This window comes from Eptesicus fuscus, chromosome 3, assembly GCF_027574615.1.
Source record: "Eptesicus fuscus isolate TK198812 chromosome 3, DD_ASM_mEF_20220401, whole genome shotgun sequence".
NCBI lineage: Eukaryota > Metazoa > Chordata > Mammalia > Chiroptera > Vespertilionidae > Eptesicus > Eptesicus fuscus.
In genome coordinates, this window is record NC_072475.1 from 32,623,867 (window position 1) to 32,645,991 (window position 22,125).

General features: G+C 38.9%; 1 protein-coding gene across 1 annotated transcript in view; it reads left to right on the top strand.

Annotated features, from left to right (window-relative positions):
• The window catches only part of FNDC3B (fibronectin type III domain containing 3B), a 331,142-nt gene that overhangs the window by 177,900 nt on the left and 131,117 nt on the right, over window positions 1-22,125 (top strand). The window contains exons 5-6 of the mRNA XM_054713730.1: window positions 15,598-15,838; window positions 19,378-19,668. Coding sequence (XP_054569705.1) covers window positions 15,598-15,838; window positions 19,378-19,668 — 532 coding nt within the window. The remainder of the gene's footprint in view (window positions 1-15,597; window positions 15,839-19,377; window positions 19,669-22,125) is intronic.

Genomic DNA, 22,125 nt, shown 5'->3' on the forward strand with positions numbered 1-22,125 from the left:
TATTGAAAGATTAAAAAATTGTTAAAGGAAAAAGTTATACTCCTGTACCAGGATAAGGTTTTAAATGTTGTGTGCGCTTGGAATGTGGATATCTGTATATACTTTAACTTTGGTCCTAGGCTCAGCACAATATGAATGTCTCCCTTTGTTCCTGCACATCTTTCTTTCCAAATTCCTAACCAACTGTTTTTCTCCTTAGCCTTTTTTGTTCTTTTTTTCCCCTTCTCGTAAGAACATTTTATACTCATTGGAAAAAAAAATCAGAAAAGAATAAAAAATATTTGTAATTTTACTACCCACAGAAGATAATCATTGTGTTAGCATTTTTTTGGATTGTATTCCTCCAAATTTTTTTCTTTCTATTCCTTCTCTGTTTTTACAGTGGTTTAAGAAAAAATCTGTCATTTTAAGTTTTTAATGATTTGCTAGGATAAAAAAATGGCAACTACAATAGGAAAATTGCTGACGTGCAAGCAGGGATCAAAGCAATTTTATCCTTCACTGATATAAAACCCATTTCTTTACCATCTAAGTCATAGTGCAGCCACTATTATATCATTTTTTCCATCCTTACTTTCACGTGAGCCAATTTTGGCATCTTTCTTTGTTTTGTTTTGAGTCGCCAGAATGTTGGCTAGTCCTTCCCCTGTTTTAAATAAATGGCTTGTTTTACACAAGTCTTTGTAAATAAGTCACTGGAGGGAGAAAAGGGTGCAGAGCAGCCCCTTCCAGCAGGACATGTGATGATGGATCACATCCACGTTGCCAGTCAATTAACAGAAAAGAACAAGGAATGCAGGATGCCATTATGGCTCCTCATTTATTTTGAGGAAGTGTTTCATTCCATTGAACATAGTACAGTTCTCACCATTGAGATGGCAGAAAAACATCTCCTTTTATGTTAAAGGTTCATTTATGGAATACCAGTTAAAAGTTAAACATTCTGGTAGAGAGAAGCCACAGTGTACTTTTTCTTGCCAGTGGTGTTACTGTGATTTACGTATAAGGAAGCTGAGGCTCAGAGTGGAACCAGAATTGCAACCCACACATTTCTGATTTTACCAACCTATTTCCCACTCTGATGTGATCTTGAAGTCAGCGGCAGAGCCTGCCTAGATGGATGTATTTGCTTTCTGTTACATTACTTTCTGACAATGTGAGTGTGGGTGTGTGGTGTGTGCCTACTCATGAATCTTTCTCCAGGACTAACACCAGCCTCTCACGTATAAGATCGTCCATTATTATAAGAACACTAGAGGCCCAGTGCACAAAATCCGTGCACTGATAGGGTCTCTAAGTGGCTGCCGGCTGCTGGCCCGGTACTCCCTCCCTTCCCCCTGCCACCTGCCCTCCCCACCCCCCGCCGCTGCTGCTGGTCGCTGCCTGCGGGGCCCGATCAACCCGCCTATCGCCCCGCCACCTCCCGGCTCCCAGGTGCTGAGGGAGCAGAGCAGCAGCCCCACCCCCCAGTGCAGCTGCTGGTCGCCTTGCGATTGGATCTGTGGGGCATTGGGCCCCTGCCCACCTTCCTCAGCACCTGGGAGTCTGGTGGCAGCGGGGCGATCAGCCCCCACCCGGTGACCAGTGGCTTGCACCTGCCTTGGCCTGGCGCCGCCCACTCACCTGCTCCACCATCATGCCCCTACTCTCGTAGGGGCTCACCAGGGCCTGCAGTGCCTTCACTGCCACCTGCTGCCAGTGCTGCGGGGCCAACGCCTGCCATTTTCTGTGCCGCCCCCTGGTGGTCAGTGCACATCATAGCAAGCGGTCGAACTCCCAGCAGAACTCCTGGTTGAGGGGACAATTTGCATATTAGGCTTTTAATATATAGGATTGAAGAGAGAGGAAAGTGAATGATTAAAAATGTTACATTAGTAACATTGACTCTGAACTGTGAGTCAATGGGGAAAAATCAATGCATTACATAATTAAGTAGCTGAAATGGCTTCTAAGATAAATTCATAAATTTGATCAAATAAATTTGACAGAAGACAAATATCAGTAATGTGCAGAGTTTATCTTACAGTAAGAGTAACACCAGGAGTTGAGGAGACAGACAGCTGTGGTCTGCTCTGAGGTGCCGTTAACATAATCTTTGTTTTCTTAGGTTGAGAAGGACTGAACCCATGAACCTGAAAGATAGTGTGGACTTAGGGTAGGAGAATAGTGGAATCTTGTCATTTCAACTCAGCAGTCTCTGATATAGTAGGCTTTTGTGTATTTAGTGTAAGTGTGTTTTGTGCTTTTCGGTGGGATGCTGGGGAAGGTTTGAGGAAAAAAATAACCTGATCTTTCCAGCTTAAGAGAAAATATAGGATACATTTTCTCTTACCTATGAGAAAGTGGATTTAAGGAAGAAGGCAGTTAGCCTTGTCACACTCATCACCATTTCCATATGTGCAAACATTTGTGAGTGTGATTAGGGTTGAAACTATGGGAGAAAACAGGGTGATTACTGTAGTTGGGAAGAACGTGGACATTAACTGAAGACGCCTGCCTTCAAATTCCACCAAAGTTACTTCCCATGTAACAAATTCTTTCACCGCATACGTGAATACCTACCTGATCTGGTAGAGGTAAGAATTAAGAGAAAATGTAGTCCACACCTCACATAACAGTGGGCATTCAATAAGTAGTAGCTATTATAATGAAGAAGACTGTTAGAACAATTTCAATGAAACTGGCAGTTTGCCTTTCTAAATACATATTGAGATCACACAGTATGAAGCAATTTTTTCCTTTCATTGTATACTGGCCATGGTCCTTCTCAATTTTTAACCTCATTATTAACACTCTAAATAATTTATATATAAAAATTTCTTAAGCACATGCCTTGAGTTTTATTTTCCATCCTTCCATAGTAATTTATGAAACATTTTTCAAATGTTACAGGAAAAACTTCATGTAGACCCAAAGATTAAGAAAGCATATGAAAATTTAAAGTGAAATATGTAAGTTAATGTGCTATCATTTGGGAAACCTCTCTCTTTTTTTTTTTTTTTAAATATATTTTTATTGATTTTTTACAGAGAGGAAGAGAGAGGGATAGAGAGCTAGAAACATCGATGAGAGAGAAACATCGATCAGCTGCCTCTTGCACCCCCCTACTGGGGATGTGCCCGCAACCAAGGTACATGCCCTTGACCGGAATCGAACCCGGGACCCTTGAGTCCGCAGGCCGACGCTCTATCCACTGAGCCAAACCGGTTTCGGCGAAACCTCTCTCTTTAAAAAAAAAATCCAGATTAATTAATGTAAACTAGAAACTGAATAGTAGTTGAAATAAGTATTTTTATTGTCATAGCAGAGTATGTAACTTAACCTCATTCCTTTGTTTTGGGGATTAGCAAATGGGTAAACACCTGTTGCAGTTATATATATTCAACTAGAGGCCCGGTGCATGAAATTAGTGCATGGGCGGGGGGGGGGGGGGCGTCCCCGCAGCCCAGCCTGCACCCTGTCCAATCCGGGACCCCTCAGGGGATGTCTGACTGCCGGTTTAGGCCTGATCCCAGGGTTGGCTCCTAACTGCTCTCCTGCCTGCCTGATTGCCCCTAACTCTCCCCGCCCCCCCCTGCCAGCCTGGTTGCCCCTAATTGCCCCTCCCCCCCCCCCCCCCGGCCTGGTCATCCCCAACTGCCCCCCCTGCCAGCCTGGTCACCCCACACAGCCTGCTTGTCAGTCGTTTGGTCGTCTCTCACTAACCCCCCTGCCGGCCTGGTTGCCCCACACAGCCTACTGTTGAGTTGTTTGGTTGTCCTTCACTAACCCCCCTGCCGGCCTGGTTGCCCCCCGCAGCCTGCTGTTCACTTATTTGGTCGCCCCTCACTAAACCCCCTGCTGGCTTGGTCGCCCCATGCAGCCTGCTATTCAGTCATTTAGTCATCCCTCAGTAACCCCCCTGCCTGCCTGGTCACCCCATGCAGCCTGCTGTTCAGTTGTTTGGTTGTCCTTCACTAACCCCCCTGTCGGCCTTGTCGCCCCATGCAGTTTGCTATTCGGTCGTTACTGTGATGGCGTCCTGGACAATTTACATACTCCTTTATTATTAGTATAGATTTCCCTTGACCTGGGAGAGACATGAGGTCTATTTAAAAATGTATTTAAATTTTGGTATGGTTGGTCATTCTCCAATGAGGATATTTTAAAGACTTGGCCAAAAATCAGAGACCCAATGGGGAAGGAGCCTTACATATTAGCCTCAGCTCCTTCCCTGTAGTAATTACAACCTGTGGTTAAAGCAATGCTGTGTTTCTTCTTTAATGTTGAGCAGAAAGGAGCATGGGGGATTACCCTGTGCCCTGATAGACCCATTCGGCATCCAACAATAAAGAGAATTGGAATCTCTTGCTCGTCCCTTGGAGGAATTGATTTTTCTATAGGAAGTTGGGAAAGTGTTCCAGAATGAACAGAGTATATGCATGGAGTTGGGAGCTGTGGAAAGAACAGAGGATTTATGTGTCTATTCTGTTCTAGTTTCCATTGTCATCAGATTTTCAGCTACTTTTAGTTTTCATTAGATGGCTTATTTTACCCAAGCAATAATTACAGACAGGATAGGCATTGCTAAATTAAAGTATGTGCCCAGGAACTACCTCTCCTCAAGACATGTACACCTTTCCTCTTTGTGAGCCTTCTCTGTTCTGCATTTTCTCTTGGATTTCTTTTCTTTGTTTCTGAGATCTTGGCACTGTGGTTTAATAGAACACAAGATTAGCGGGAGGAAACAGGAGCCCAGGTAGGTCTCTGCATCCAACTCCTGTGTGATTTTTAGGAATATCGTTACGTTATTTACTTGGGTGGTGTTTCTCTTGTTTGCTTACTTGATCATTGTTGGTCTTCTTCCCTTTTAGCATTTAAGTTCCACAAGGTCAGGGACCCTATGTGTTCTGTTCATCACTGGATCTCCAGTTTCTTGAAAGGTGCTCAGCACATAATAGGCAATTATCAAAATGTTACTGGCTGGCTGGAGTCATTGTTATCTTGTGGAGGGAGGAGCGGATTGGAAAGGAAAGGGTTGGAGGATGTCTGATCTAATCTAAAATTAGATAATTCTCTTCTACTGTTCCTTAAAAAGGAGACCAAGTGAGAACGTAAGTTTCCATAAGCAGCCATTACCAAAACAGTGGAGCACAACACATTCCTTTGGTATTTGGCATTCTATCGACTACAATGCTATTCTTCACTTCTATGGAAAAGTGATAGTTGACTTTCAAAATAACATTGAGACAGTATTGCATCTAGAAATGACTTCTGAATCATTAGTTAGGATTAAATTGTGCCCACAACATTGATTTTATTGTACAGTTAGTATAGTCTGCCTTTTTGAATTATTAACATATTTGTCCTATGAAACAACTTTTCATAGAAAAACACCTTTGCCTAACCCAGTGGTCGGCAAACTCATTAGTCAACAGAGCCAAATATCAACAGTACAGCGATTGAAATTTCTTTTGAGAGCCAAATTTTTTAAACTTAAACTTCTTCTAACGCCACTTCTTCAAAATAGACTCACCCAGGCCGTGGTATTTTGTGGAAGAGCCACACTCAAGGGGCCAAAGAGCCACATGTGGCTTGCGAGCCGCAGTTTGCCGACCACGTGCCTAACCTACTGGGTACAAAACTTTATAAAGCTTAAGGATTTTATGGATTTTATGTTTCTACACATTCTTTAGAACCTATCACTTACTTTACTATGCAATAAATATGATCCGAGTATCATCAGCATGAATTCTTGATCCTTTCTTGGGCTGTGGAACCCATTGGAAGACTGGTGAAACATTTTTAAATGTAAAATATAAAATTCATAGATACGATCAAGCACAATCTACCTGTGTTTCCATGTGAGTGTGCTTGAGAAACTGGACTGAAATCACCTCCAATTGGCCATCTCTTCTGTGCTGATCCGTGTCCAGGTGCTGGAGTACAGAAACAGTTACTACCCACAGGTTCCTCCTAATGATAGCTTTGTCAATATCTTCATAAAGTAAACCATCAGATGTTGACTTACTGTTTCTTTTCTGACAGTATGTTCTTTAAAACAGCATTTCCATTTGGACAGTAATAATTGGCCCATTTTATTGCCTGAAACTCTGTGAATATAACTTCTCACCTGTCTGGTATTCTTATGTGCCACACAGATAATGAGGAAGGTTAGATTTGATTTTCAGTCTTCAAATGTGCTGCTTCTTTTTTTTTTTAATTTAAAAAATATTTTTATTGATTTCAGAGAAGAAGAAGAAAGAGAGAGAAACATCAATGATGAGAGAGAATCTCTGATTGGCTGCCTCCTGCACGCCCTCCACTGGGGATTGAGCCTGCAACCTGGGCATGTGCCCTGACCTGGAATTGAACCGTGACTTCCTGGTTCTATAGGTCGAAGCTCAACCACTGAGCAACACCGGCTGGGCCAAATGGGCTTCTTTTTTTTTTTACTTAGATTGGTGAGATACAATCAAATACGATATTTAGCTGACTTTAGATTACTCAGTTACTTAATTGATCCTAAAATTCTTCATCTAGAATTTAGAACTATGATGTTACACATGTTAAAAGATTTGAGCATTATGAATTAAGTTCTGTGCCAAGCATTTTATAAACTATTATGTGATATACCAACCACAGGAGTTGTTATTGTTGTGGCTTTAATTGTTACACCAAATTTACCAGTTTGCCTTCAGCCTCTGCCCAGTGCTGTATTTCTGCTTGGGAAAGGAGCTACTTGACTCTCAGCAGTGACTTAAGGAGCTCAGTTCTGTTTAAAACTGGGGTCTCTCCCTTTCCATGGGATCCTCAAGTTGGGGCAGCTGGGATGTGGTACCACAGAGCTGGAACAGCTGAGGACTCAACCTTGGTTCTGCAGTTTGTAAGCTGTGTCTCTTAACCTTGCCTGGCTTCTTTCTTAGTTTGGAAGGTCTTAATAAATTGCTGCCACTGTCCCCTCAGCTATAGCATCACCTGCTTCACTGAAGTAGTTGGATTAAAGAGATACCACAGAGGATATATTTGTTTCCATCATCCTCTCCAGACCTCAGTGGGTTTAGTTTTAAATAATTGGGTAGTCATCTGGAAAAAGCCAAGTGTGCCTAGTAATGTACTAAAAGATTTTTAATTTATATATGCCCTAGATGCTCTCCTTTTTCTAGATTATAGATTCCTGTAGGTGTAAGTAGCTTAGCTTGTTTCTGTGTATATAAAAGTGTTGGCACATATAAAGCAAACAGAGGAGGGATTGCCGTTTATGGGGGTATCCCCTTATATAGTCTCCTCCTGAGCAAGCCTATCAGTAAGTGCCATATCAATGCCTTCAGCTTGTGATCCCTGTACAGAAACCTGGCTTGGATTTGTTATCTGGATCTAACCATCCCTCCTCAGTTTATTCTTTAGCCATTGCCTGGAATTGGCATGAGAGTTAAAAATTAAGCACCAATAGAAAATTTAAGATTTTTAGATATAAGTGAGTGTGTAGGTAAAATGTTTGGGGGATTTTTGTTTAGTCATGAATCACCTTATTATTTAAAACCACAGCAGATAACTTGGTTGATTACTTAACCATTGGCAAGAACTGTTTGAGAAAAGGAATTCAAAATTGAAAAAAAAATCTTAATTAAAAAAATTTAAATTGATATATATTATCAATCTGTAAGTGTTCTGCAGACTAATCCTTTATATTATGTAAAGGACTTTTAGAAACCTAGAAACATCAGCAATAATGTATTTTTCCATTTGGCTACAAAAATACCATGCTGTATGGCAAAAGGAACTGGTCTTGAGCCTAAAGGGTTTATTGTCTCAGGACATTAATGATAATGAAACATTGGAATATTATTTCATCAGTGTTAGCCATTACAGCTATGAAGAGAAAATGGCGTTGAGATATATGTTTGGTATTTTCACCCACAGATGTAAGCATGCAATTTGAAAGGACAAAAAAGACTTATTTGGAAAGACATTCAATTCTTCCACCATTTTTAAGTCAATTAACTTCATCAGTAAAATAGAAGGATCATTTGCTTCTATCTAACTCTGGTTGCTCTTTGAATGCTCTTTTTATTCCAATTTCGCTTTCGCCTAATGTTACTTAGGTGATGGTGGTGGGAGTATTATCCATAGTAGCAAAAAGGGGGTGGGCTAGGGAAGATAACAGCCTCATGTTTCAAATTTCTACTCCATGAACAATTAATTTGCTTTCCTCTATAATATTGTTCACTGTTCAGGGTGAGGCAAAAGTGAGTTTACAGTTGTATGTGAAACACAGCTTATTATTTATAATTTATTAATTGTATTATTTTCCATATGAATAACTATAAACCTACTTTTGCCCACCCTGGATTAGAAAATGCAGAGTGAAGGGTTAGTACAAAGAGAGGAAAAGTGAGAGCTAATAACTTTGTACCCCTGGTTTTTAGTGTCTTTTTTTCCCCCCCAGTGTCTTTCTTGTGAAATAAAATATTAAAATAATTTAAATAGTAATATAAAATGATATTTAATATTTAAAACATTTAAAATATGAGTCAGGCATGACACATCTGCAGTTAACTAGGTTTAGATTATCTGAAATTTTGGAGAAGAATGTCAGATATTTACCTGAGTTATGGGGGGAAATTTTGATAATGAATGTGTTAAATAGCTTTTGGTAGACATCAAATCTAAGAAGATAAGTTTATTTGTTGTTGTTTGCTTTTTCATTCATTTGTTCACTTACCCAACCTTTCTTGAAAGCCGACTGTGTGCACAGGTGCCCTTGAGGGACTTGCATTTGGGTGGGAGAGACAGATCTGTCATTCACACTGCAGGACCCAGATGCTGGTGGAGGGGTGAGCACCAGTGTGGCTGGGAGAAGCCTGGACTCTGCCTGCCCACCAGTCCATGCAGCTGTTTGCATTGCCCAGCCTTTTGTTTGTGTGCTCAGTTATAGTTGATATTTTTTCCCTTCCCTGAGTGGCCTAGGAGCCCACTTCAAGTATGTTCGCAGCAGTTAGGAATTGAGCTTGCGCCTGACTTGCACAGACTCATTTGGTCCCAGTTTTCAGTGAGCAGGTGGTTCACTCAGTGTTCCTTGCCTCCTCTGCAAGCCGGCTGCCAGGCCATGCATACAGAGGCATGTGTGTCCCCAGTCTGCTCTACCCACCTCCTGGCTCATCTCTGGCCCTCTGGGGCAGCCTTCAAAATTTTTTCTTGCCTTTCAAGCTCTTCTTTTGATTCTTGTCATTTGCAGCCCAGAAGTAGAAGACAGAGCTTTAGGAACTGAGGAGTTTATTAAAATTCCTGTGGAGCATTTCAGTTCAGTTAGGGGAACTAGCTTCCTCCTCTGTCAGCTATGAGAAGAGACACTCAGACTGTAAGTGTTGTTAAGAGATGCATTTTAATTCTTGGACTCGAAATCGTCCTCTTTATCCCCTGGGAGCTCTCTGACCTTGGGTGAGTTAGCCTAACTTCCCTGGACTTTATTCCTCTTACCTCCAAACTGGGGATAGCTGTGTATGCCCCCCAGGATTGCTGGGAGGATTTAATGAGGTACTAATATTAATAGGAGTAATTGCTAGGTAAGATTTTTCTGTTATGTATCAGTCACTGGACCTTAGCACATGTTAATATGTTGCCTTTTTTCAGTGGATGGTATTAAAGCAGAGCGGCAGGCATTTAGTAAATATTAAATCCTTCACGTCTTTTAATAACTCAGCTATCCTATCTCTCACAGCCCATTGTTTACATATTTATTTCTTAGCATACCTATCTTGTGTATAATTCTGCACATAATAAAAGCTTTGGAGTACAGACCGGAAAGAAAATCTGGTTCTGCGGCCGAACTAGTACATTTTAACCATGTTGTGCCTTGGTCGCCTTCCTGTCCAACAGGGATGCTAAAATCTAATTCTCCAGTAGATCAATGAGTAACCCATGTCCAACAGCTGGCAGACAACAGGCAGTGGCTGAGTTTCTTTCTCATCTGTCTCTCCATGCTGCCCCATCTTGCTGTTGCTTCCAAGTTTTTTTCATTTTGTTTTAATGGTTCTCTTGATTATACTTCTAAAAACACCCATGCAAATAAGTTCAACATTCTCCCCATTTAACTCTTTGTGCCTTATTCTCTAGCCTCTCATCTTGTGTCTAGGCCACTGTGTAACAGGAAGACTAAGCACATAGAAGTTTCTCAGTAAATACTTCTGGAGCAGAATCCAAAGACATGATAAAGGAGCAAACTAGCTTCCATCTGGCGGACTTTCTTCCTTAGCCTGAGGAAGGTGGCTGGGTGTTTGTTCATGGCAGATAAATGCATTACTTTTTGTAGAAGCTGTTTTTAAGCAAACAAGGCTGGTGGTAGGACTTAGAGGACAGTTGGGAGGCCCTGAGAGGAGGTGTATTAGTTTGTAGGGCTACCATAATGAGGTGCCCACAGACTGGTTGGCTTAAACAACAGAAATTATTTCCTCACAATTCTGGAGACTACAAGTTTGGTTTCTTCTAAGACCTCTCTTCTTGGCTTGTAGATGGTCATCTTCCTGTACCATCTTTACACAGTCTTCTTCCTGTGTATCTGTAGCCTAATTTACACATCTTTTACAGACATCATATTGGTTTAAGGCCCACCCATATGACCTCATTTTATCATAATTACATTACTTTAAAGGCCCTATTTCCAAATATAGTCACACATATTTTTTAAAAAAATAACAAAATGTTATTTTTGGGATGGTTGGGATTTCAATACATAAATTAGTTGGGGGAAGGGAGGACATAATTTACCCCATAACAGGTGGTATCCTGAGAACCTAGCACAGTGATCTTTTCCAAGGGTCTGTGCTCTGGAGAAGATACATGAGTGGCCATTCTGTTGAGTCACAGAGCTAGGAAAATAGTCTAGGTGAAGAATACTTCGTTTTTAATTTCTGAAAAGACTACTTTGTTTTGATTTCTGAACAACGCTTAAGACTTAGTCTAATTTTTCTCTTTATATTATTCTTAGGCTATATAGATAAATCTTACTGTTTAATACCTATTTTCCCCCCTCACTTGAATATCTAGTGTTTAGGTCATAGTATGTATGTGTCAGGAAACAGTTGTTGAATTGAATGCAGGTGATTAATCTGCTTCTGGACATTGTCACAAATTCATTCATCCCAAGATGAAATTAATCTGTCTTTTCCATGGTTATTTGTGAAGATTGAAGGCATATTTTATTGTCTGAAGATTTTTGGACTGAAATTCTGATTTCTAAATTCTGCTACAGTGATACATTTCTTTATGAACCTTTTTTAAAAAAATAACAAAATGTTATTGCTACTATTTCTTGAGTTGAGTATTATTTTGTGCATTATTATTGCTCCTCAGACTTCTTTATTCTTTGGGGAACATAGGCATAATTTTCTTAGACATAGATCAAAATTGGATTTGGTAATTAAATATGTTGTAATTTGTATTATGGAAGAACAATAAGCAAAATAATTAGCATACATTTTGGGGTTTTGTTTCTGATTATTTCAGAATTAATATTTCATTTTCTTAAAAATACTTTTAGTGATAAAATTGGCCTTGATTAGTAAGGGTGAAAGTGTTGGATTATACATATAAATAGATGTCTTTCACAAATACCATAGAATAATTTAAAATAATTAAAAATGGGGCTGTAAACCATCCTAATATATAAAAACCCAGGGTCTGTAACATCCAAAACGACTGAAGGCTCGACCAAACGCCAGGCTGCATGCACAGCAGGCTCCAGTGGGCCAGGACTGGGGAGCAGGCTGAACTGCTGACCTCTCAGAGAGAGAGAGAGGTGGGACTGATCAGCGACTACCGTGGCTGCAGGCAAGACCTGGAGAGGCTGTGGATCAGACCCTGCTTCTCTCTCTCTCCAGGCCTTGCCAGCAGCCGTGCCTCTCTCTCTCCAAGAGGTCAGGAGTTCAGCCCACTGCCAGCAGCCTGAGATGGCTGTTGATCAGCCCCGCCGCTCTGATCAGGCTGAGATAGGTCTGGAGACACTGACTGGCATAGAAACTGACCAATCAGAACCAAATCTGGGTGAAGTGCAAGGAGCCAATGGCTGCCTAGGAGGCGGAGCTTTTGACGCTCACTGGCATAGAAACCAACCAATTAGAACCAAATCTTGGTGTACTGCAAGGAGCCAATGGCTACCTAGGAGGCGGAGCTTTTGATGCTGACGGGCATAGAAACCTACCAATCAGAACCAAACCTGGGTAAAGTGCGAGGAGCCAATGGCTGCCTAGGAGGCAGAGCTTTTGACGCTGACTGGCATAGAAACCGACCAATCAGAACCTAATCTGAGTGAACTGTGAAGGCAGAAACTAAGGTGGGGGCTGAGGAGGGGTTTAACGGGCAACAGCTGTTTGGTGTAAGGTGTAAGAAAGCGGTTCAATTTTTTAATGCCCAGTTTGGCAGTATAGTGCATATGGCTGGTTATCAGTCCAGATATAGGGATTATGTATTTTTGTCTGCCAAGAGCATCTCCTCCTGCTGAAAGAGTCTCCCCCCGCCACCACCCATTTAAGCAATCCTATCCTATATAATCTATCTATACTAATAAAAGGGTAATATGCTAATTAGACCAGGTGGACCAGCCATTTTCCAGATGTCTGACTTCCTTCCAGACAAAGCCATGGTGGTGGGGCCAAGGCAGATGCAGTTAGGGGCGATCAGGCCGGCAAGGGTTTAGGGGCAATCAGGCCGGTAGGGGAGGGCAGTTGGGGTCGAGATCAGGCTGGCAGGGGAGGGCAGTTGGGGGTGAGATCAGGCTCGCAGGGGAGAGCAGTTAGGGGAGATCAGGCAGGCAGAGGCAGTTAGAGGCAATCAGGCAGGCAGGCAGAGAGGTTAGGGGTGATCAGGCAGGCAGGCAGGTGAGTGGTTAGGAGCCAGCGGTCCCTGATTGGAGAAGGTGCATGCTGTGCTGAGGGAAACCCACCCCCATGCACGAATTTTGTGCACCAGGCCACTAGTTTTCATATATGCAGCCAATTTGTAGTTTAAGAAAATGACTTAGTTATCTAACTGGAAACCTTTTTTTGGTGAAAGATAATTTATACTTTAGACCTATTAATATTTTTAAGTAGTGGAAATACTTATTCTTAAAAAATATTAAAGTGAAAAGATGTTTCAGCTCTTTATCTTTTATTTTTATTCCTTTCCCTTAATTAATATTTTTATCTCTGTTGGTGTTTTTTACCTGACTTTTAATTTTTAATTTTTATTTTTTTATTGATTTCAGAGAGGAAAGGAGAGGGAGAGAGAATCAGAAACATAAGTGATGAGAGAGAATCATTGATCGGCTGCCTCATGCATGCTCCCTACTGGGGATCAAGCCTGCAACCCAGGCATGTGCCCTTGACTGGAATCAAACTTGGAACCCTTTAGTCCACAGGCCGATGCTCTATCCACTGAGCAAACCAGCTAGGGCTACCCAACTTTTTAAAAAATGCTTTGTTTTAATGCCAAAAATTATATGATAACATGATTAAAATAATTTCTTTTCATTATAACTGCCTTTGTTTATAAACTCAAAGCATTGTTCTTCATATTTAGTGAGAACCCTGTTCTTGTTTTACTACATTGCTCAAGTCCGTGTGACATTTTACCCATTGACGTTTTGCAGAGTCTGAAACGATGAAGATTGTGTCTAGAAAACAAGTACTTTGCTTCTGTGGACCTCCCATTGTCTACCACAGGATTTTTCCATAAAAGAGGACTATCTGGAATATTCCTTTTCTCTTAATAGCCAGGCAGAGTGGGGAAACAGAAGACACTATAGAATGATGCATGTTTATATTAGATGGTTAGAAAAATCCATATTTATACTAAGTTGTACAAAGTGTGCTACTAAAACTATTCATAGAAGATGTGCTTTGATGACAGTTACTAGCACATGCATTTGAATTTCCAATATCGTGGTTTAAGCATAATTTCGCATCCACCTGTAAATTGGCAGTCACGCATTCATAAATGAGGTTAATGTGATTAGCTTGCCAAAGTCCAGGAAAGTTACATTTATTAACGAATACATACATTTTGAGGTTTAGTAGGAATATGACTCAGAATATTAATTTAAATGAGTTAATATTGCTTTGTTAATGAACTTTTAACATAGTAGTTAATTCTGATGTTATGTTAATTGATTCATTAATAAACATAAAGATTGTTGTTTTCTTAATATAAAGATTAATTGCTATTAATTCAAACTAAACCTATCTTGTATACTGAATTATAAACTAAAATGGATAAACTTGCCATTTTAAATTAGGCAATGTTTTTAAAAACAAAGCTTAGTATAAATTTTATCAGAATGTTTTAGATTACCATTATGTGGTTTTATTTTGCCTATAATCAGCCTCCTGAGGTGTAATGAGACATGTATTTCAATTACACGTTTAATTTTCAGTGTTGAGGTCTTTTTTTGTGTGTGTTTTTGTTTGTTTGTTGTTTGTTTGTTTTTAAAAACTTCTTACCCTGTGAGTGCCTGAATGTCTTAAGTACTTTATTAGACCAGCTGGTCTGTTTGGCAGCCTGGTCCTGGCTTCCAAGTTTACTCTTATGCCCTCATTGCCCCCTTCCACTGCCCTGATTCAGGGGCCATAGTCTCAGGGAACATTGTCCAGCTGTCCTAGCCCTATCAGTTCTTTGAGGCTAGTGAAGCCCTTCTGGTTGTCAGTCAGTGCTCTTCTCTGTATTGCACTGCTTTCCCTTTTGATTATGGTATCTGTTATTTAGTTGTTTCTTGTGTCTCAACAAAATTGTTTGCTCTTAGAGCAAGGTAGCATGAAGTTGGCCACAGAGGCAATAAATATTGCTATTGTTCTGCTTTAGTTAATTACCTTCCTTGGGTAAATTTAAAAGCATTTGAAGAAAATATTGATCTAATGTTGATTGGCACTCACTCTCCTCATAGCAGGTCCCACCTCGTTGTGTCTTCCTTCATAACACTCATTATATCACCAGGATGTAAGCAGAGATGTCCGATTTGATTAGGGATTGGTCACGGTTTTCATTGGTTGGAATCCCCTCATTTCATTTACATCCTTGGTCCCAGATTAAATGAATTTTTGGCACTGTTATGGTTTCTGAAGTTATGTTCCCTTTTTTCCTACTAAAGCCTCTATGGTGAGTGATGGAACTGTGCATGCTAAAGTAGGAATGGGGTCAAGTGTTCTCAGAAAGCTCAGCCCTGTAAAGCATACTATATGCCCCAGAAAGTCTCTTCTTTCTGGAAAAATCACTGACCTGATAGTTATATTTAAAGTCATTTCTAAAATTAACTTAAGCACATATTAAATTCACTTATCTTGGATGAAGTCTTGTTTATGAGACAAACAAGATTGATCATTAAGCTCTTGATCATTCCAAAAAGTCTTCTGTAATCAGAATGAGGTGGTTGATTAAATTTTTATAACTTGTAATGGTTAAATGTTATTACTTCTAAAACTCACTAAACTGGTTGGATTATAGAACCAGAATTTAATAGGTACTAATTTTTCCTCCTCTGGAGGGCAAAAAATTAAAATTAAGGGGGAAGTACTAACTACTGTGTATGTTCACAAGATATTAGCTAACGATACATACTACACTCTTTCTTTTTGCTGTTTTCTTTAGGTGATTGAAGACAATACTGGAGTCCGCCGGGTGGTGGTCACACCCCAGTCTCCTGAGTGTTACCCGCCAAGTTACCCCTCAGCCATGTCTCCAACCCATCACCTACCCCCCTACTTGACTCACCACCCACATTTTATTCATAACTCCCACACGGCTTACTACCCACCTGTTACCGGACCTGGAGATATGCCGCCTCAGTTTTTTCCTCAGCATCCTCTTCCCCCTGCATTATATGAGCAAGGTGAGTAGGTTATTGCTGGCACTGACAGCTGTTGAAACTGATTGCAACACGTAAGTAGCTTAGGAGAGCCAGAGAGGCCTTTGTTTCTTCCGTAATAAGTATGGCAGAAGAGGGACTATCTGATGTATAAACTAGGGAAATTCCTAGCTTCCTTTGTCCTGAATTGTTTTACAAAAATTATTTTATGGCTTGCAGCTCTTTCTTTCTTTATATTTTCTAAATTCTGCCCCACTATCTCACCCCACAAAGAACAGGGACTGGGATAGCCAGTTGCTATTTTAGAAAAGAGGCAGTGATGTGTCATACGTTACGGTGCCCTGTTAACATATTTTTATGTGCGAGTGGCCTGAGGCCACCGCAGCACATTAGTTCCTAGACATCCATATAGTCTAGCAATAGCAGGGAAGTTCATAAGGGTTTTGTGTCCCATTTCCAATGAGAGAAGACTGTGAGGTCTCAGTAACCTTTGAGTTTCCTGGATGCTCTATGTTGCAACGTTGGCAGAACTCAGAATCTCCTTGCTGTTGATGGGGTCCTCCTGAAACCTGTTTTAGTTTCAGAATAGCCATTAGCGCAGCCACAGTTTCACTGGTTCTTAGGCGAATACTTACCTTGAAATGAGAAGGAGTCTCAGAGATATCAACATTATGTCTTTTTAATTTTAGCCGTGGTATTAGTTTAGTCTAAAGCTCTTTTCTACCAGAGTGTGTACTAAGAATCCAGATTAAATGAGGGTAAAAATTAGACTTTAACCTTTGCAAAGTGATATTCGTGAGTCAGAATATAAATTTAAGCATTTTATTCCTTCAAATATTTATTATGCTGGTTCAGATAAATTTTATGAGAAATACCTGTTACACTATAGAGTGTTGAAGCAAATAACTACCTCACTTTCTCTTATCAGTTATAAATATATATTTTCTCCTCTATGTTCATCTCACATTATAACTTTTTTTTTATTAACAAAAGAAAAATTTGAAATGGGTATTTTAAGTGAAACCTTCTGTTGTAACTTAGGGATAGAATTAGTTTGGTATTTTTTTTTTTAAGTAGTAAGAAATAAATTTAGTATAATTCAGAAGAATCAGGTGCTACCATGACAGTGTATAGAGAGATGATAGGAAAAGATGAAATTAACAACTTAATTTCATAGAGGTATCAATAACTTCCTATCAGTAGTGACAGAGCACCCCAAAATATCAGATGAGTGGGCATATTCCATGAAAACATTTGGATAAAAACTGAAAAAGATTCAGTTTCTTAAACTATTCAGTGCTTTGTCACACTATACATTAAGTATTTGAGTGTTTGTCGAGTTTTCTGGTTAGGTCTGAGCTTAATGACATTGTGAAAAGCCTTGGCTATAGACCCATAGCTTGATGAGTAGTCTGTTATTATGTTGTAAACTATGTACTTTGCAATTTTAGACAACAGAATTTAAATCATTAGAATTAAGCAATATAAATGTTGTGTGATAATTTCATAGGGTATTTTCGTTTAATTTCATTAAAATAGCACAGAGTAATAATGTGCAAATAACAGTACCTTTATTGATTTTAAATTAAAGAAAACGGTAAAACAAAATCCCTTTGCATTAATTAAAAAAAAATCCATATGTATATATTCTTATCTCAGTTCTCAATATTTATACCTAAAAGAAATTTAAACATTTAATTTCCCAAACTATAAGAGCTTAAAAATTGCTTGACATATTTTAGAAGATTAATATGTTAGTGCCCAAATTAAAGCATTGTGATATTTAAAATATTTATTATCCTTTTTGTATATTTGAACATATTTATTTGGGCATTTGCTCTTTTAATAGTGTTGTATTTGTTTTTTCACATTCTTTGGTACAAATTGGTTATCTTATGAATATTTGTTTTATTTTATTTTTTCCTTCTAATCCTCACCCAAGGATTTTTTTCACTGATTTTCAGAAAAAGTTGGGGGAAAGCGAGAGATAGAAATAGAGATAGATAGAGAGAGAGAGAGAGAGAGAGAGAGAGAGAGAGAGAGAGAGAGAGAGGAGAAGAGAGAGAACTGAGAGAGACACATCAAACCTGCAACCCAGGTACATACATTTGACTGGGAATCAAACCTTCTACCCTGCGGTGCGCAGGCCCATGCTCTAACCATTTAGCAACATGGGCCAGGGTATGAATGTTTGCTTTTTAAAGGTCTTCCTTAAGTTTTGTGAACAGAAAGAAAGTGAAAAGTGGAGCTTTACCATCGAACAATTGAAACATCAGTTAACTTACCTAGGGTGACCATACAGTCCTGGTATGCCTAGAACAGTATTGGTTTAGGTCTCTTATTCAGAGAAATGGTTTGGCGTGCCCCCTTTTCATTCTCAGAAGGATTCAGGTTTGGATGGTAATTTATATGGTCACCCTATGCATGTGGGGCCCTTTTTTCATATAAACATATAAGGACCCAATCTATACTATGTATTGCATTTTTAATAATATCTGAATATTACTTTTAATTTATTTAAATTTAATATATCCCCCTTCTGCTCTGATCATGAGATTATTTTGCAGGCTTCCATTTTCTATTGAGCCACTTAAAAATATGCATAGTTAAGCCAGGTTGACCTTCTACTAGTCAGTTTGTCTTGCCTCCTGATTACTCCAACATAGGAGTTTGAGACCACAACATATTCTGTTTGACACCAAGTTGAAGGGATGGCTTATGATTACCTCTACAATATCTCCTTGAATATTTTCCCTGATTCTGTGAGCTTTGATTCTTTTTAATAGAAATTTCTAATCTCATCATTTTAGTAGGTTTTATTCAAATGTTGGCTATTTTAGATGCCACAAGTAACTCCTTTTATTCTGGTTGCCATATGCTTTCCAATAGAAATGCTATTCTGTCTACAAAGGTAACTATATTTTTAAGTATCTTGATTCTAAGTACACATTTAAGGGGTATTTTATTTGTTCTAACTTTTTATATATTGCAACAGCTGAAAAAATATTGTGACAGGCAAAATCAAACTTATAAATTCAATTAGAATAGGAGCTCATTTTTTTTTGGACACTAATTTTGTCTTCTTTAGTATAAAAGTATCTGGAACATTCCTGAACACACAGTGTAGTTATTAAATATTAATTATTCCTAGCCCGGCTGGTGTGGCTCAGTGGTTGAGCATCGACCTATGAACCAGGAGGTCATGGTTTGATTCCCAGTCAGGACACATGCCTGAGTTGCGGGCTTGATCTCCAGTGTGGGGCATGCAGGAGGCAGCTGATCAGTGATTCTCTCTCATCATTGATGTTTCCTCTCTCCTTTTCCCTTCCTCTCTAAAGTCAATAAAAATATTTTTTAAAAAGATGAATTATTCCTTGATTGATCAGAAACAAATGGGAATATTTTAAGCATGTATAACATGTATATTATTTTCTTAAAAATATTTTATACTGTTTTTAGTAATATTAAAAAATTTTTGTTAACAGTCAGGTTATTTAACCATTTAATAATTTATTATTGAAAACATAGACTAAGCTGGCGTTTGTCATAATCATCCATTTTAGAAATTATACCACTCTATGGAATGTCAAGCTACATTACCCGGGAAGACCAGTACAGCAAGCCTCCACACAAAAAACTGAAAGACCGCCAGATCGACCGCCAGAATCGCCTCAACAGCCCACCCTCTTCTATCTACAAAAGCAATTGCACAACCGTGTACAATGGCTATGGGAAAGGCCACAGCGGTGGAGGCGGTGGAGGTGGAGGTGGCGGCAGTGGTGGCGGGCCAGGAATTAAGAAAACTGAGCGTCGAGCAAGAAGCAGTCCAAAGTCGAATGATTCAGACTTGCAAGGTAATGTGCAAAAATGTTTACCCCGAGGAGTGAATTCTTGAAATGGGGTCATGCTAAAATAAACATCTTTTACATAAGAACATTGTATCATGGTGGTTGGTCTTTCTACTAGGAATCTTTGGGTAGACTTCTGATCTTTTTTTGGGGGGGACAGAATATAGCGTCATCTCTCTTTTATTAACACTTTATGGCAAAAATATTATTTTTTGGTTATATGTGCCAAGTACTACTTAATCTCAGTAACAAGTATCTGAAAGTGTCTTTACATTAGCCTTTTTCAGTTGTGTCACTCTAAGTAGATAGATGTGGAAGAGATCCAAAGTAAAACAATATTTCTAAGACAAAGAGGGCGAGTTTAAATCTCAAAATAATTATATATCATAAAACCAGGTGTAATTCTGTGCTGTACTGAAATTTATCATTGTGTAAGAGGAATATATTTCTGTTTAGTTTCAGGTATGAGTTATTGTTTAATGCTACCTTTGGCATACCAAATGAACTATTCATAGACTAAGAATGAGATGTAAGAATTAGGGTCACCACATATTATAGAGAGACATCCACTCAAAAGGGCCTATGTTTTTTTTGCAGATTAATCTTGTGGTTATAGATCAGTTAATTAGGGAAAGAACGTATATATGTTTTTAAATGCAATTTTTAGGCAAGATTTAGAGAAAACCTATTTTGATGCCACAGGAGTTAAAAACAGAGGTTTTTCAAGAAGGTAACTTTTTTAAAATCCTCACCTGAGGATATGTTTATTGATTTGAGAGAGGGGGTGAGAGAGAAAGAAAGAGAGAACATTGATGTGAGAGAGAAACATCGATCAATTGCCTCCCGTATGCTCCCTGACCAGGGATTGAAACCGCAACCTTAGGTATGTGCCCTGATCCAGATTCGAACCTACAATCTTTTTGGTGTACAGGATGATGCTCCAACCAACTGAGCCACCTGGCTGGGGCAAGAAGGTAACATTTTGATAAGCTAGGTGAGTTTACAGATATAAGTAAAGGCATGAATAACTGTAAAAGACTGGATAAGAACTGATTATTATATTCATTAAATATGCCCCTTCCTTATTGGAGCATAACCAGGGGGAAACAGGACTGTGTATGTGAGAATCTGTGTGTGAATGAAAAAGATGGAGGTTGTGTATGTTTGATTGTGTATGGAAAACTGGACTCTGTCAGAGCAGAGGAAATCGGTAAAACCAGACTTTGGCATCAACATTTGCCCCCATATTGTTTGTATGAGTCAATTGTAGCATAAAAAAGAAGAATAGTAAGATAACAGTGAAATGTGAACAGTAATTTCTCTTGCGTGAAATGTATTATAGGTTCTTTTAATTTTGTCTTTATTTTTAATTCTCCAAGTTTTATGAATTATTCTTATAATTATTATCAAGCATTTTTCCCCAAGCATTATTCTTATATTTATTAAACAAAACACAATAAGTATATAAAAGAGACCCAAATGTTCAAGAGGCCTTTAAATAGCTCTTAAGACAAAGCCCTATATTTGCCATGTAGAATAATTTTCATGAAGTAATACTGTCATTTCTAAGTTTGAAATTACATTACTACCTTGGACATAGAATAAAATTCACACACAAAAAATTAGAAATTTTTTCCTAAGGAGAATTTCAGTCCATAGTAAAGAAAGAAAGAATGTATAAGCTATCTTCAGAAAGCTTATGAGGTTTGAACTACCTTGATTGGTTGATTTATTCTATAATAACTTTTGCTCTGCCTTACACCAAAAGAGATTTAAGGAAGATGACATAGATACATATAGAGGCTCATTTCAATCAGGACCTGAAGGGTTTACATGTTGGATAAAAAATAAAAATAAGTATCCAGTTACCCAAATGCATTGAAAACTTATGTCCTGACAGAAATCTGCACACAAATATTTATAGCAACTTTATTCATAATTGCTGAAACTCGGAAGCAACCAAGATGTCCTTCAGTAAGTGAATGGATAAGTAAGATGTGGTACATCCAGACAATGGAGTATTACTTAGCGCTAAAAATAAATGAACTGTCAAACCATGAAAAGACATGGAGGCATCTTAAATGCATATTACAAGTAAAAGAAGCCAAATTGAGAAGTCTGCATACTGTATGATTCCAACTATATGATAGGAAAATGCAAAACTATGGAGACAGTTTTTTAGATTCTACATATAAGTGAATATGGTATTTGTTTTTCTCTGTCTGGCTTATTTCACTTAGCATAATACCCTCTAGGTCCATTCAAATGGCAAGGTTTCATTCTTTCTAATGGCTGAGTAATATTCCATTCTGTGTATGTACCAAATCTTTATCCATTCATCTATCGATGGATACTTTGGTTGCTTCTATATTGATCAAAACAGTCACAGGGATGTAAATTACAGGATAGGGAATATAGTCAATAATATTGTAATTACCATGTATGGTGTTAGATGGGTACTAG